This window comes from Pocillopora verrucosa, chromosome 4, assembly GCF_036669915.1.
Source record: "Pocillopora verrucosa isolate sample1 chromosome 4, ASM3666991v2, whole genome shotgun sequence".
NCBI lineage: Eukaryota > Metazoa > Cnidaria > Anthozoa > Scleractinia > Pocilloporidae > Pocillopora > Pocillopora verrucosa.
This window is the reverse complement of record NC_089315.1, coordinates 7,169,706-7,183,463: the sequence shown is the minus strand read 5'-3', so window position 1 is coordinate 7,183,463 and position 13,758 is coordinate 7,169,706. Positions and strand designations below refer to the sequence as shown.

Here is a 13,758-nt window from a genome sequence, read left to right as displayed (position 1 = left end):
ATATTTTGATGATGCTTTTTAATACTCTCCTTCAACTTCTCTGTGCACCGTACAGCACCGCACAAAGTGCACAGACAAAGTTCTTAAATTACCTCAAGAAGAACACAAACAACAAGAGTATTTCTCGTTCTAAAAAGAACCGCATAAAGTATACAACATTCTTAAAGTACTTCAGGTGCACGTGAACTGCACAAACAACAAGTGTATTCCCCGCGAAGTGCACACACAGCAAAGATATTCCTTGGTCTTAAAACACCATGTGAAGTGCAAAAAAAACAAGAGTATTTCTCGTTCTAAAAGTATTGCGCAAAGTGCACAAACAACTAGAGTATTCCTCGTTCTACAGGCAAAAAGCACGGCGCGAAGTGGACAAAAAACAAGACGGTACATCTTACGAGACGAAGATGGGATGTCTATTGGAAACGCACAACGTATCCCTTGTTCAAGGGGGAACCACGCGAGGTGCCCAAACAACAAGTGTATTTCTCGTCCTAAAAGCACCACGCGAGGTGCACGAACAATAAGTGTATTCCTTGTTCTAAAAGTACCCCGTAGAGAGTGTACAAACAACAAGAGTTTTCTTCGTTCTATTAAAATCACCACGCAAAGTGCATTAGCAAATGTATTCCTCGGTCGTAAAGCAAAAAGAACAAGAGTATTTCACTCGTTCTAAAAGTACTGCGCGAAGTGCATAAACAATAAATGTATTTCCCGCAAAGTGCAAACACAGCAAATTTATTCCGCGGTCTTAAAACACCATGCGAAGTGCAAAAAAAACAATAGTATTCCTCGTTCTAAAAGCATTGCGCAAAGTGCACAAACAACTAGAGTATTCCTCGTTCTACCGGCAAAAAGCACCGCGCGAAATACACAAAAAATTTGAACTAGGAATAGTGTTTTCGAAGCCTTTGGGGCTGGAGGGCAGGGGAGTAATAAAATTTTTTTTTCTTTCCTCTATTAGCGGCATTTGTAAAGAGTGCTGATAGATTGGATGGGATTTCTATTGAAAACGCAACTTTGTGAAAGGAAAAAGATAGAATGTTTTATTGTTCTCAGAAAATAACCAAAGGTAATGTGAACTCTGTTTTAATTGAAGGAAAGATTGAATATACGATGCACGAAACATGAGAGCAGAAACGAGCACTAGCCATAATTAGGGAAGGAAAAAATTACATATTTTCGACGGGACCCTCTAGTCGCGTACCCTTAGAGTATCGTGTACGTGCCTTAGTATCGGATTTGACATCAGTCGCATTAGCAGGAACACGCGTAGCAAAAATTTTGTGTTGATGAAAAAGGGATGCATCCAAGGAATCTTCTCGAAAAAACATTTAAAGAATGATTCCTTTACTCCTTCTAATAACAAATTGATGGTCACGATAACAAAATTTATAACGGGAAATTCCTTTGTTTTGAAACCTTGCGTTCCCAAAGTCAAAAACTGCTTTGAAATAATTTTAAAATCAGAGACCGTTTTGTTGTTGTTATCGGAGAAAGTAAGAAAAGTAGACGAGAAGAAACCGAAAATTTAACATTCCACCTAAAGTGTCAAATCGACACACCACCATACAAAACTCAGGTCCACAGATCGAAAGTACGCCCCGTGAATATATTAGACAACTCAGTTCGGGTCGTACAACTCGTGAATACATTCCACGACCCGTACGGGTCGAACGGATCGACAGTTTTACGACTCGTTACGATCCGTGGTATTGGAAAACCCTCAAGGGTCACTGTTATGAGTTTGCACCTCACTCACAGAGTTTCTCTCAGTCCCCACCCAGGAATATGTATTGATTTAACTGGATTATTATAAACTGTTAAGGTGGTAGTGGATACGGTTGGGGACTGGGGGGGAGGGAGGGAAGACGCTAACTTTCACAAACTGGTATGCTATCTCTAAGGAGAGTGTTAAATATGTTATGTTGGCCAAGCTTGGGATAAAAATGTTTGGATGTTAGAAAGAACAAAGCTGCCAATCATTAGCTTTCTTGCTAGCGAGGACAAATGATCAGAAGTCGAGAGTCGACTTATGTTCTCAGTACACAAAACCAAACATGTTCTTTAGGTTTCAAAACCAGACACGTGGCGTTCTCGCTGTCATGATTTCGAGTAGGATAGTTTATGATTAGTAAGAATTCTGTATTGAACAACGCAGCAATGTACTTACTTGTTCCAACCCATTTTCTTGATTTATTTATCATTGAATATTTTAGGTTCGGTAATTAAATCATGATTATCCCATAGAACAAGTTATGTCGACTCATAAACTCAAGGTCATAAGTTGTGAATTTAGAATTAAAGAAATGCCTTTTAAGGAGAGAAGAATCTTAACGACGCACCCTGAGTTACTTTGGCGGTTTTACGAGGCATTGGGACATTATATGCTCTCTGGCTTTTGACCGAGTAAAACAATAATCATCGTTCTTCAGAAGCACCATACAGTGCCTTCTTAACAGGGGCTCAGTCACAAGGCCCACCAGCGAGGCTGTGAATGTGCCCCCTCCCATGGCCACCACGATGTACCCCATGGCGAACTCCTTATATCGATAATCGAATCTGTCTCTGAAGAATGCCAATGCGTTCACGAAGAAAACTCCGATGGTAACCCCACCGGTGAATGACAACACCAGTACGATCCAAACACTCGGTAGAAAACGATACCAGGCAGAAAAGACGAAGAACAGAAGGTGCATGACTTCTATTGTCGAAAGGACCCATAGATACGGGAATTTAGCTTTTTCGGCCCATTCTGCTTTGACATAAGAGAGTACCACGAGGTAAGACCGTCCCACAACCTCACCCCCCAGGAATACGAAAATGTAATACTGGTAGTGGTCACGTGGTCTGAATGGAGCGTTGGGAAAAGCCAGAGTTGTAATCACGGATTGGATGATCATGTATTCTGAAAACCAGGCAATAAAAATCGGTATCAAATTGGGAAGCATTTGAGAAATGATCATGAACTTTTCTTGATAAGAGAGGGAGTCGTTGTTTTCACTGTCTTCGGACTTCGTTTCTTCAGCTTGGGCGTCTGTCGAAAGCAAATGAAAATTTTATGCAGAACTAACTAACATTACATGTATTAATATATCAAGCGGAGAGCAGCTACTTTCCAAGCTTATTCATATCATCATGGCTGCTATTTATTACATTATAATTGCACCGTAGGTCGACTATCCATAAGCGAGTGAGAATTGGAGCTTGCCTAAGTATTTCTTGATGAAATGAGAATTTGTTTAATAATTAAGGGTTTCTTTGGTTGGTGATTATTTCCTTTGTTCTCGTGACCTAAACATGTGATTCAGGGGTGATATTGTTATGAGAAATGAGGTGCTAATCACTATTCGGGCTCAGAAGGTTAATTTTATCCCTCGGTACTCTTGTAACAAACATCGGTGTTTTTCTTTATTTTTTAGACCGAAGAAGTCGGTTAATTCAACTTGGGAGCCAGAGGAAGACATTATATCTTCCATCGCTTTCCGACTCCACTATGCACCGAACTCTTCTTTTTAAATTGTCGTCATTTGTTTGCATCTAATTCACTAGGCTTACCATCAGTCTCTATTGGTGTGTACTTTATTCCTCCGCATTCACTAGCCGCGGGGGAACTGGGAGACCCAAGATGTTTCTTGTCCATAGCGTAGTAACAGACGAAGATCAATAACAGCATGGCCGCCATGATTAATATGGTGGCGTTTGGTGAAACACAAGCCCATGTTGTCATGGCTGCAAGAAAGAAACGATGCAAAATGTTTCATTGCAGCCTCTTAAATTCAGGAACTCCTTAGTGACTCTAGCTCAACTACAACAACGAACTTCCTGTGAACCAAAGCGTCTTATTTTGAAGTGAACTTTAAAGTCCTCTACTATAGGTGATAGAATTGTTCAGGGTTATTTCCTTTTTCCCAAGCTATTCAAACTGGCGGAGTTCTAGAGTGGTATTTAAGATTTTTGTGGCATTTTCAATACAACTCAATGCAACGGGTGAAAATAACTCATTTTCCACCACCAAAAATGACTCGAGTTATCACTCACTTTCTTTAAAGCGATTGGAGATTAAAGGATAAAGTACATTTAGCTTGCACAATGCAAAGTCTTATAAATTACAAAGTTACAAACTGAGAAATTGTTTCCTTTTTTCTTCACAATTCTGGTCGTTGGCGTCAAATGAGGAAATTTTCTTATCACGTTTTTGCTTAGATTTAGAAATGTACACATTCTTCACTTATTGCACGTGCCTGCTTGCATTCATAGAAAAGAATAAAGCCACAAATAAGGAAAAAATGAAACAAAAGGCAAATTAATACAAGACACGTCATGCACCACCGAATTCACATGATTTATTTTTACAGTCTCTAGACGCTCGCTTGATCAAAAATATCCCTGAGATTGTTAGAACTCTAAAACAATTTTGTATTAAATGTATGATTTGCTTTCAAATGAAAACAAATCTAAGGTGGACTCATAATTTTCGTTTGCACTACTTAACATCAAATATTAATAACGGAAATATGAATTTTAAATTTATTAAAAAAGGATCAGCTTTAGTACAAACAAGAGGTCATCGAAAACCCAGATACTGAAGTTATTGCAAAAATAAACACAAAATACATACCTGTGTAATATAAAGGTGCGATTATGAATCCCGCTCCTGTCCCCGCTGAATATGCACTCACTGTGACTTCGTGATAAAAAGAAGTCAGCGCCAAGAAAGTCACTTCGCCGACTCCATAACCAAACGATGCTATCCCGACGCCCATTAATTTCCAATGAACTTGCTTAGCAAAGGCAAGCATGAGAAAGCCACCGATTCCAGTCAGGAATACCGTCGCGATTCTAACAAAGTAAGGAATCTTTTGCATGAAGTATGGCGCAATTAATGTGACAACGAAATATGGTCCGATGTCCGCGACTAAAACCATGGAAGTCTGAATGAACGTTCCCGCGAGAATATCTTGAGCGCCCGCTATAACCAACGAATATGTTGCGTAAATCAGCGCCCCAAACACGAAAAATGCTGCCACTGTTCGCAATCGTTCCCGCTCTTTCTCGCTGGGTTTGAAACCAGCAGTTTTAAGTGGCGTCAGTGCTGTCTCTTTATCACTTGACATTTCACTATTCGATTTAGAAGACGAACACGCGTTTGTAACTCAAGCCGGCTTTTTCCTTCACAAATAGGATTGAGTATTCCTTCTTGTCTCAGGGTTTTCACGGTTTGTTGATTTTAAGTACAAGCACACCTTCACTTTTTTTTTAGTCGAAGCAGCTGGTGTTCTCATACAGTGACGGAAACTCAATCCAAGAACGCGAAATCTTCACCTTACAGGAATGATTTCCTATTTTCATTCGTTGAATTGCGTGTGTTTGAGTGAAGTTTTCATCCATCAAATACTTCCTGATTTGAGAGCCTGTTTGAAGCCTCGCGAGAAAAAATGATATTTTCTCTGATCACCAAGGCATAAAAGAGCAAAAGAATTATTGATGAAGATATAATTATTTTCGAAAAAACAACACATTTGCATTTTAGACTAATTGTTTTGATAACCAATCAAACTTAAGGTCGTAATCGTTAAGTAGTATTTTTCTTCCTTCGCAAAATATGGTTTTGAAAAATCAATAATCAGTCAAACTCTCTAATCTTACCAGGTGTTGGCTGAGATACAAATCTGAGTTTTTCGCGACCCGCCGCGGAAAGGAAGAATTCGTATAAACACCACGATGAAAAAAGGTGTCTTCGTATGGATGTAAATAAAGTAATCAAAGATCCAGAGTGCAAACCGCAGTGAAGGAAATAATGATATTTTGACGCATGGATGGAGATTGATTTTAATCCCGCTCCCCATAAAACCACTAAGAAATAAAAAATAGTTTACCATCTTAGAACACTGAAAAATCTTTTTTTGCCAACCAAACAAAACTTATCCTAAAGTGCCGGGTTTCTTTCGAAGGATATTCTGCACGATACAAAAATAAATGTCTCAGTTGTATCATACTAATACGAAATTCAACGATCTTTTCAGAGCAATTCAGAAAATGTGACATTCAAATTAATGTAAAATAAATCTGAATCGATTTAGCAACTTATTGAAATAAACAAATTGTAATTCGCACTATTCAGAGAAATGATGTTTAGCGAGGAACAGTGCGATTGTGTGGCGGCGAATCCCGACAGAATACGACCTTGTCTCGACCTTGTCCCGAAGAAGGACGACTATATCACTGTACGGTGTTCATAGTTAGCCGAAAATCATTCCGCTGCAAGTGAGAGTCATTTTGGCACATATCGAAAGGCATTTCGTTACAAACGAAAGTTTGTTTATACACAAATTGTACTTTTATTTCCATAAATTAATAAAGTAGGTTCATTGTGAACACTGACTTGCGACGAAGATAAGAAACTGTCTACAGATTCAGTTTGGAAGATGAAAGAAAGAACTCTATAAGCCATCTTGTTCACGAGTGAGAAATCTCTGGAAACCAGATTAGACAAACTCTTCTCTGATGGTAAATTCGGCACAAAAATAACTCGAAAAGTGAACTAAACAATCAGAAATAAAGGGGAGGTAATTTTCTAGAAGTCCTGTTAAAAAATTAACTTAAAATAAAGTACTATAAAGGTGTACTGAGCATCACTCACTGAGGAAGACAATTTTCACACTAAATACGAGATGATTGATATCTTCTTTGACATCTTGTCGTCTATGACAAAATCATGATTTATGTTTTCCTTACTAGAATCCCAAAACCAAATTGATGAGCAGAAAATTAGTAGTTGAAATGATGTGTCCATTTACAGCAATTTTGTGCATCGAAAAATTCATAAGTGACTATAAAGCAGATGTCCAGTGAATATATATTTCCTTATGCTATTTCCCTGTGGACAGCTTTAAGTTCACTTGATTTTTAACAGACTGAAGCTTGTTACAAATTTATACTGAACTTTTTTGGAACATATTTCAAACTTAATCACGAGAAAAAAATATTTTCATCGACTCGACATTGGAGAAAACACCTGCACGTTACATTGACGGGCACAATAAAAGGTAATATTTTATATGGCAAGCAAGAGAATATTAATCAGTTGATATTCTCTTGTATGCCGATATATTTTTCGCCTTTTGTGCAAAGGGTCAATTTTCGTATTACCGTAATGACTTCATGTGTGGGACTCCAGAATGTTTAAGCACACAGATTTCAATGGGAAAATTAGAAAAATTAAGACAGAAGTTTTCAAGATGTTTGAACGATAACAAAGCTTCTTAAAGAACAATAGCGATGAAAATCAATGGTTAAAAATCAGGGAGAGCCGGAATAAGAATATGATTACCTTCTGTGGGGGCCGTTTTGGGGAATATTGGCCCGAGGTCGTGACAGTAGGAACCAAGCGCAGCGAGGTCCGTGCAAAAACGATCGAGGGCCAATATTCCCCAGTAAGGCTCGAGCAAGCAAACATAGTAATTAGTTTATTTAATGGCAGTTGGAGAAACTTGTTTATTTGGAATTTGCCAGCTTTTGCGAACAAATATATGCGGCCTATGACCGTTTCCGTGGAAACGATCCGTATGGAAAATACGGAGGAAGCAAGAACCAATCAGAACGGTCGGTTTTACTTTAGGACAACCTTGCCACATAATAATTCAAGTTATTAGCACAGCTGATTATCACGGTTTATCGCACGTACTGTTATTTTATTCGATAAATATTTTTTGATGGATAAAATGATAAGCTAAATAACATAAAGGTTTCAGTTCTCATTGGACTTGTATCTCTTGGCGAGCATTGATCTAATTGATAACAAATTACGAAACTTCCAGGGAGACGGCAATTTAAACAGATGCCAAAGAAGAGGCTTCTTTCTAATCAGCCAAGAATTGCTTCAGTACAACGACAACGTCAATTTCATAGTGTAGCAAAATATTGATATGAAAAACCACAAGGTAAAACTATTGGATGAAAGAGGCGATAACGAACTGACAGCAAATCACCAGCCTGAACGCGCGGGACTAGGCAAAGTGGCAGCATTTTTCGGACTGGGAAGTTTAATCAACACTACGTTCTCCTTGGTTACAGCTGCTACTCAAGATATTTTGGCGGAAACGTACTTTCCAACTTCTACGGTTCTTATTGCAGACACTCTACCGGCCCTCCTTGTCTCTCTGATTGTGCCATACTTTATGCAGCGCATCCCATATGTTGGCCGCATTGCTCTTGTCTATCTGCTAAATGTCAGCGCACTCATCATGCTTGCACTCGTAAAACAACTTTATTGGAAACTCATTGGAGTAGTGATGATTTCATTTGCAGCTAGCGCTTGCGAAGTGACGGTACTGTCTTTGACTTCGTTTCATGGTGAGTTAACACTGACCGCGTTTTCAGCAGGAACAGGAGTAGGATTTGCAGTAGGACCCCTATATTATACAGGTGTGTCTTGACATGTTAAGTTAGGCTGAACCGCTTAAGGTTCAACTTTAAATTTTTTCTCAACTTTGATTATTGATTTTCAAAGCCATATTTTGCGAAGGAAGAAAAATACTACTTAAAGATTACGACTTTTAGTTTGATTTGTTATCAAAACAATGAGTCTAAAATGTAAATGTGTTGTTTTTTCGAAAATAATTATATCTTCATCTGCAATCGAGTTTAAGTTTTGTTTCAATTTAGCCTCGGAAAGTGCGAAGGTACAGTGTAAATCATATAAAAAAATTCCCTTAACCTTTCAACTCCCAAAAAATAATTGTCACTCATGGGAATCAAAGCGTTAACACTCGAATATTTTTTTCTTTAGCGATGACTAGGTGGGCCTACATTTCACCAAAAGCCACCTATTGTATTATGGCAGCCATGATGGTTCTGATCTTCGTTTGTTATTACGCCACTGGAAATTCAGAGTCAAAGCCACCTACTTGTTTAACTGCTGAGCATGTTGGAATGCGCTTCTTAGCTTTAAATACTGATGGTAAGTTCAGCATTTACATTCAGTTAAGTCTGCAGATTTTGCAACCACCATCATCCCATGAAAAGTGCGATGAGTTTTACCAGGTATAACTAATCCATACCATCGATGACATTAGTGAATTCGCCATGTCATATTAAAATTTACCTGATCCCCTCCCCCCCAAGGCTCTGTAGTATTCCTATGACACCCCTCACTGGCAGTCAGTTTTGTATAGTCCCCTTGTAAAATTTGTTAACGACCGCTGATTCCCTCCCAGTTCCCCCTGATTAAATTGTGATTCCCCTCATAATCTTCTGATCCCCTGCCGGCGATAAGTTACTACAGGTTCCATTGTTAACTGGATGAACCTCCTTTGTTCATACCCTATAGCACACAATGTATACGACACCTCAAACGAAGATTATGACGAAATAGGCGAAGATGCCTCTCTTTCTAGGCGCCAAAAGTTCACGGTCATTCGTCAGATGCTACCTCAAATGATACCAATTTTTTTTACATTTTTCGCACAATATTTCATCATTCAAGCCGTCGTCACAACCCTGGCATTTCCCAGCTGCCCTTTCAGCCCAAGTGACCATTATGAGTATTACATCCTTGTATTCGTGGTAGGGGAGGTGGTGGGGAGGTCGTATGTTGGAGTGCTGTCCTGCATAAAAGAAGACTGGGGAGACAAGGCTAAATTTCCTTACCCTTGGATTATGTGTCTGGTTCAAATCATGGATCTTCTGTTTTTGGTGCTAGCAGCCTGGTACCGTTTTCTATCGAGTGTCTGGATTGTTTTGCTCCTTGTGTTTACCTCAGGAGTGGTTGTTGGTGCCTTTTATGTCAACACCGTAATATTTTTCAGAAATTGTTTCCAGGAAAGGTACAGAGAGTTTGCCATGGGATATATCATTGTAAGCTTGCATGCAGGGGTACTGACAGCCGCCATGTTGGGCCTGTACATCGAGCCCTTGTTACGTGAACACTGCATGACCCTCGTGGATAACGCAGACTTTTGTTTTACGAGATCACAGTCTTAAAATGGTTTTACTTCATCTTGTTTAGTAAAATGAAACTGACATCTCCGTTCGTTTCTGTACCTGTGCGCTTGTGCTTACTGACTTTTTAAACTTTAAATAAACTTCCCTTGGATTGATATAATTTTACTAGTAGCTACCAGTGGTAGCTTAGTCTCTGTTCGCTTCTAGGATTTCGTTCAATTGAGCCTCTCTAACACCCTCTTAGTACAGGGAGTGAACATTTGATCGTGTAAAGGGGGTAACTTTGTTAAGAAATTGTTGTGCTGTGTCGGTAGGGGATACTGTGGTTTGTGTTGATAAAGTAAATTGGTCACAGTAAAGATTTTCTAAAGCTGACGTTTCGAGCTTTGGCCCTTCGTTTAAGCAGATACAGGTTGTGCGTGGTCTATATACGGAAAAAATGGAGCTACACCATTGGTTGGAACATGACAACGTGAAAAACACAAGAATAAATTAGCTCAATGAAAAGGTTAACATGTCTAGCGACTGGTTTAAGGTGCATCTTTGTCATTCCTTTTCATGTCATGAAGGTCGCCTTGTCGTCTTCCCGTTTCACCGATGAATGACAGTTTGCGATTAGTTCATGTGATGCAACAGATGACATTAGCGGAAGTACAGCCGATGCTTTGGTTTGTTAGTTGATGATGTTCAGCAATGTGATTGTTGACATTAACATTTCTCGTCGCTCGTTTGTGTTCAGTCAGGCTTGAGTTGAGGTTCCTGTTAGACTCTGTCGGAGCGCTTGATCTTGTATGCTGCTCATTCTTCGTTGTTCGGTTCGTCTTCCTGTTTGAAGTTAATTAGTAATTGATGTTTTGAAGTGATCGGTCTGTGTGCAATAAGTTGATAGGTGTTTCGTCCTGAATAAAGTGGTCGCTGTAGATGTTCTTAGAAAAGACACAGAGTTCATATGCTTATTTCGAAAAATTTAAACTCGATTTTCAAGGTTCAACTATATCAGAGCTCCTGTAAAAACAGGATCGTGCCAGTCAGTGATTTATAATCAAGGTCTCTGTGTCCAGGAAAGAATAATAAAAAAACAGAACTATGTGATTGCTGATTATCATCGCTTACTTGCATACACGGGTTTATTTTGGTCGATGTAGGCCTGTTAGTTAAACGAGAATTGAACGTATTGAGGACAGATGACAAACTTTTTAGGGGAGATCCAATCAAGCGAATTAAGGGGGATACGTTTCTAAGGAAACTGTGGCGCCACATCAGAGTGGCAGAGTGGGTGGAAGGAGGGGAGGGGGGTCTACGAGATAATTTGGCATTATCAACTGAGTCGAGAATGGGAATTGACCACTGTAAAAAAATTAGTAAAGTTTCGATTGAGAGCTTCGACGATTTCCCTTAGAATCGTTTTATAGTAACTATTCAAGCGAAGAAAAGGCGCCGAAATTTTAAATAATTTAAGGAAGAAAAATTATTTTACTATAGGAATAGGTTGGCTCAATATTGCATCAAAGTCAGAGAGACATTACTGATTGAATGATTGGAGCAAGTGAGATGATTATGACATTATTTTTTCCATTTGGGTGAGTCTATACAGATGGTCGAATCTAGTCGCAGGATCACCGCAAAGTATCGAATAATTACTTTCTGTGCGCAACCTTAGGATGGTTAAGGATACTGATTGCAAATGACCAACTCGAAAAATAAATACGAAACCTTTTTTGGAGGTTCAGTAACTATGACAAAGGTCTTTTACTAAAAATGCAAATCAATGACTCATTAAAAAGATCTTTCTGACCAGGAAAGAATACATAAGAATGCAATTTATACGATAACTATAGGATGGCAGATAATAATCGCTTAGTCGCATGTATCTTTTATTTCACTCGAAATAGGTTTGTGGATCAATAAAATGATAATCTGAAAGTTACGAAGCTTAGTGGCCTCGTTGGTTACGGATTTGTGTGTGCTCTAGATCTAGAGATGCATACGCTTTCTATTTTATAGTATTGAAATCTCTTTTTTCCGGAAATAAAACAGCCTTTTCAACGACACAAAAAGGATTTATTTCCTTGCTTTTTCCGGAATTAGGAAAAAATCACTGTAACAATCTATTTGACTCCAGGTAATGGAATACACAGTTTACCTATCTGCGGATCAAGTTTAGCATTATCTTAATGCATGTTGTTGCTCTTGGTCTCCCAATGGTTAAAGTCAGCTCCGCACGTAAAGACTAAACATTATATAAAGTCATTCAACATCATTGAAGGTCAAAAGACAGCATTTACTATTCCTAGAAACCATTGACCGTCATAAGAAATCTGCACCGTCCTAGGAAATCATTTGCCGTCATTAGACATCATTCCCCGTCAGTAGACATCATTTACCGTCACAAGAAATCACTCGCCGTCCGAGGCCATTATTCGCCATCACAAGACATTTGTTGCCATCAGAGCGCACCTTCACCTTCACCTTCACATAATATCATTCACTGATATTATACATCACTAATGATCTTTCGAAATCATCCATTGTTATAGCATGATTGAGATTTCACGAGCACAATGATTGGTCAAGAACTTATCGTCAAGAGAATATAAATCTCTTTCTATCGTTTATTACACCGTTAAATCCCGGCATAGAAAATTGGAACATTTTTAGTTTATTTTAATGTAGTGGAAACTATCGTGAGCGTTACAAAAAATTAGACATTGTTCGGGATCAATTCGTCGAGACTTTTTATCCCATATGGTCACTCGGATAATATGCCCTAAGTTTGCTGCCAATCTAGGGTTTCATTTCTTTTGTAAAAAATAACTACGGTGTTGGACAAGGATTTCTAGCCCTGAGAAAAGCCGTAACAACACACGTGAAAAAATAAAGTATTTTTTCACGTATGTTTGATATCGCTAATCAGCTGCTGACACATCACTCGCCTTTCGCGCCACTCGGTCAGGTTGATGAATGAACGGCAAAGCCTTCACCATTCTCAATCCGCGGTTGTTTGTCGGAATTTTCTCGGATTATGGCTGCTAAAATACTGAAAAATTCCTATCGCTACCGACAGTGACGTTCAAACTTTCCTGGGAGGGGAAGAAAACCAAAATACGAAGGAAAAAAAACCGAAACTTACGTATTTAGTGGCTTCGGTAAAGGCAATTCCCGCGGCTGGGAATGAAAATCGACAACTGGAAGATTTTCCGCACGCCGCTTTTGGCAAAAAATTACACTCGTTGTTTTTGTAATGATTCAATGCATTTTTTATCGTGAGCCTTAGCGCCAACGCACTTTACAATTTTTATTGGGGGGTGGTCGATCCTCTTATTTTCATTCGTCAATAAAGTCGACTTTTCTTGCCAGTGAAAGGCTATGGTGCTTACATGACAAACAAAATAATACATGGTTGCTTGTAGATTTGGAATTTCTCTTCTCGTGTTTAACTCGACATCTCACTCGTTCGCTGCGCTCACTCGTGACTCACACCTCCTTTATTCGCTTGCGTGAGAACAGCTTGGGGTTACACTGAAATCTTTTCGAAGGCTTTTTAAACTTCACACACACGATGTAAAAGCTAAACTAATTTTCAGAATCAATTACGTTAGAAAGTTATTCCTACCGAATCGACAGCTTAAAGAATACCTATGCAAAATGGGCACACTACACTTCATTCGAGACAATGCATTCAGTAAAATGCAAAAAATGCAATCTCCACAGGACATTAATTACCGATGCGTTCTTTGTGAATTCCAGTATATAACAAAAAAATTCTCAGGTAAGAGGATGTTACCAGGTAGGATGAATGATCTGCAGCAGTCGAGA

General features: G+C 38.9%; 2 protein-coding genes across 3 annotated transcripts; one reads left to right on the top strand and one right to left on the bottom strand.

The window, feature by feature from the left end:
- Nucleotides 1-1,843: 1,843 nt before the first annotated feature.
- On the bottom strand, nt 1,844-5,474 carry LOC131786308 (uncharacterized). Of its 2 annotated transcripts, none has more exons than XM_059103359.2 (3): nt 4,619-5,474; nt 3,556-3,729; nt 1,844-2,905 (listed from the first exon to the last, which is right to left on the bottom strand). In XM_059103359.2, exons 1-3 carry the CDS (start codon nt 5,112-5,114, stop codon nt 2,349-2,351), a joined length of 1,227 nt encoding a protein of 408 aa, XP_058959342.2. In that variant the 5' UTR covers nt 5,115-5,474; the 3' UTR covers nt 1,844-2,348. The 2 variants fall into 2 exon arrangements, with proteins under 2 accessions (XP_058959342.2, XP_058959334.2); XM_059103351.2 differs by having other exon boundaries at nt 1,865-3,034.
- Nucleotides 5,475-7,925: 2,451 nt separating this feature from the next.
- LOC131786357 (uncharacterized) lies at nt 7,926-9,981 on the top strand. Its single transcript, XM_059103415.2, has 3 exons — nt 7,926-8,424; nt 8,789-8,959; nt 9,359-9,981. Exons 1-3 carry the CDS (start codon nt 7,926-7,928, stop codon nt 9,979-9,981), a joined length of 1,293 nt encoding a protein of 430 aa, XP_058959398.2.
- The last annotated feature ends 3,777 nt before the right edge of the window (nt 9,982-13,758 follow it).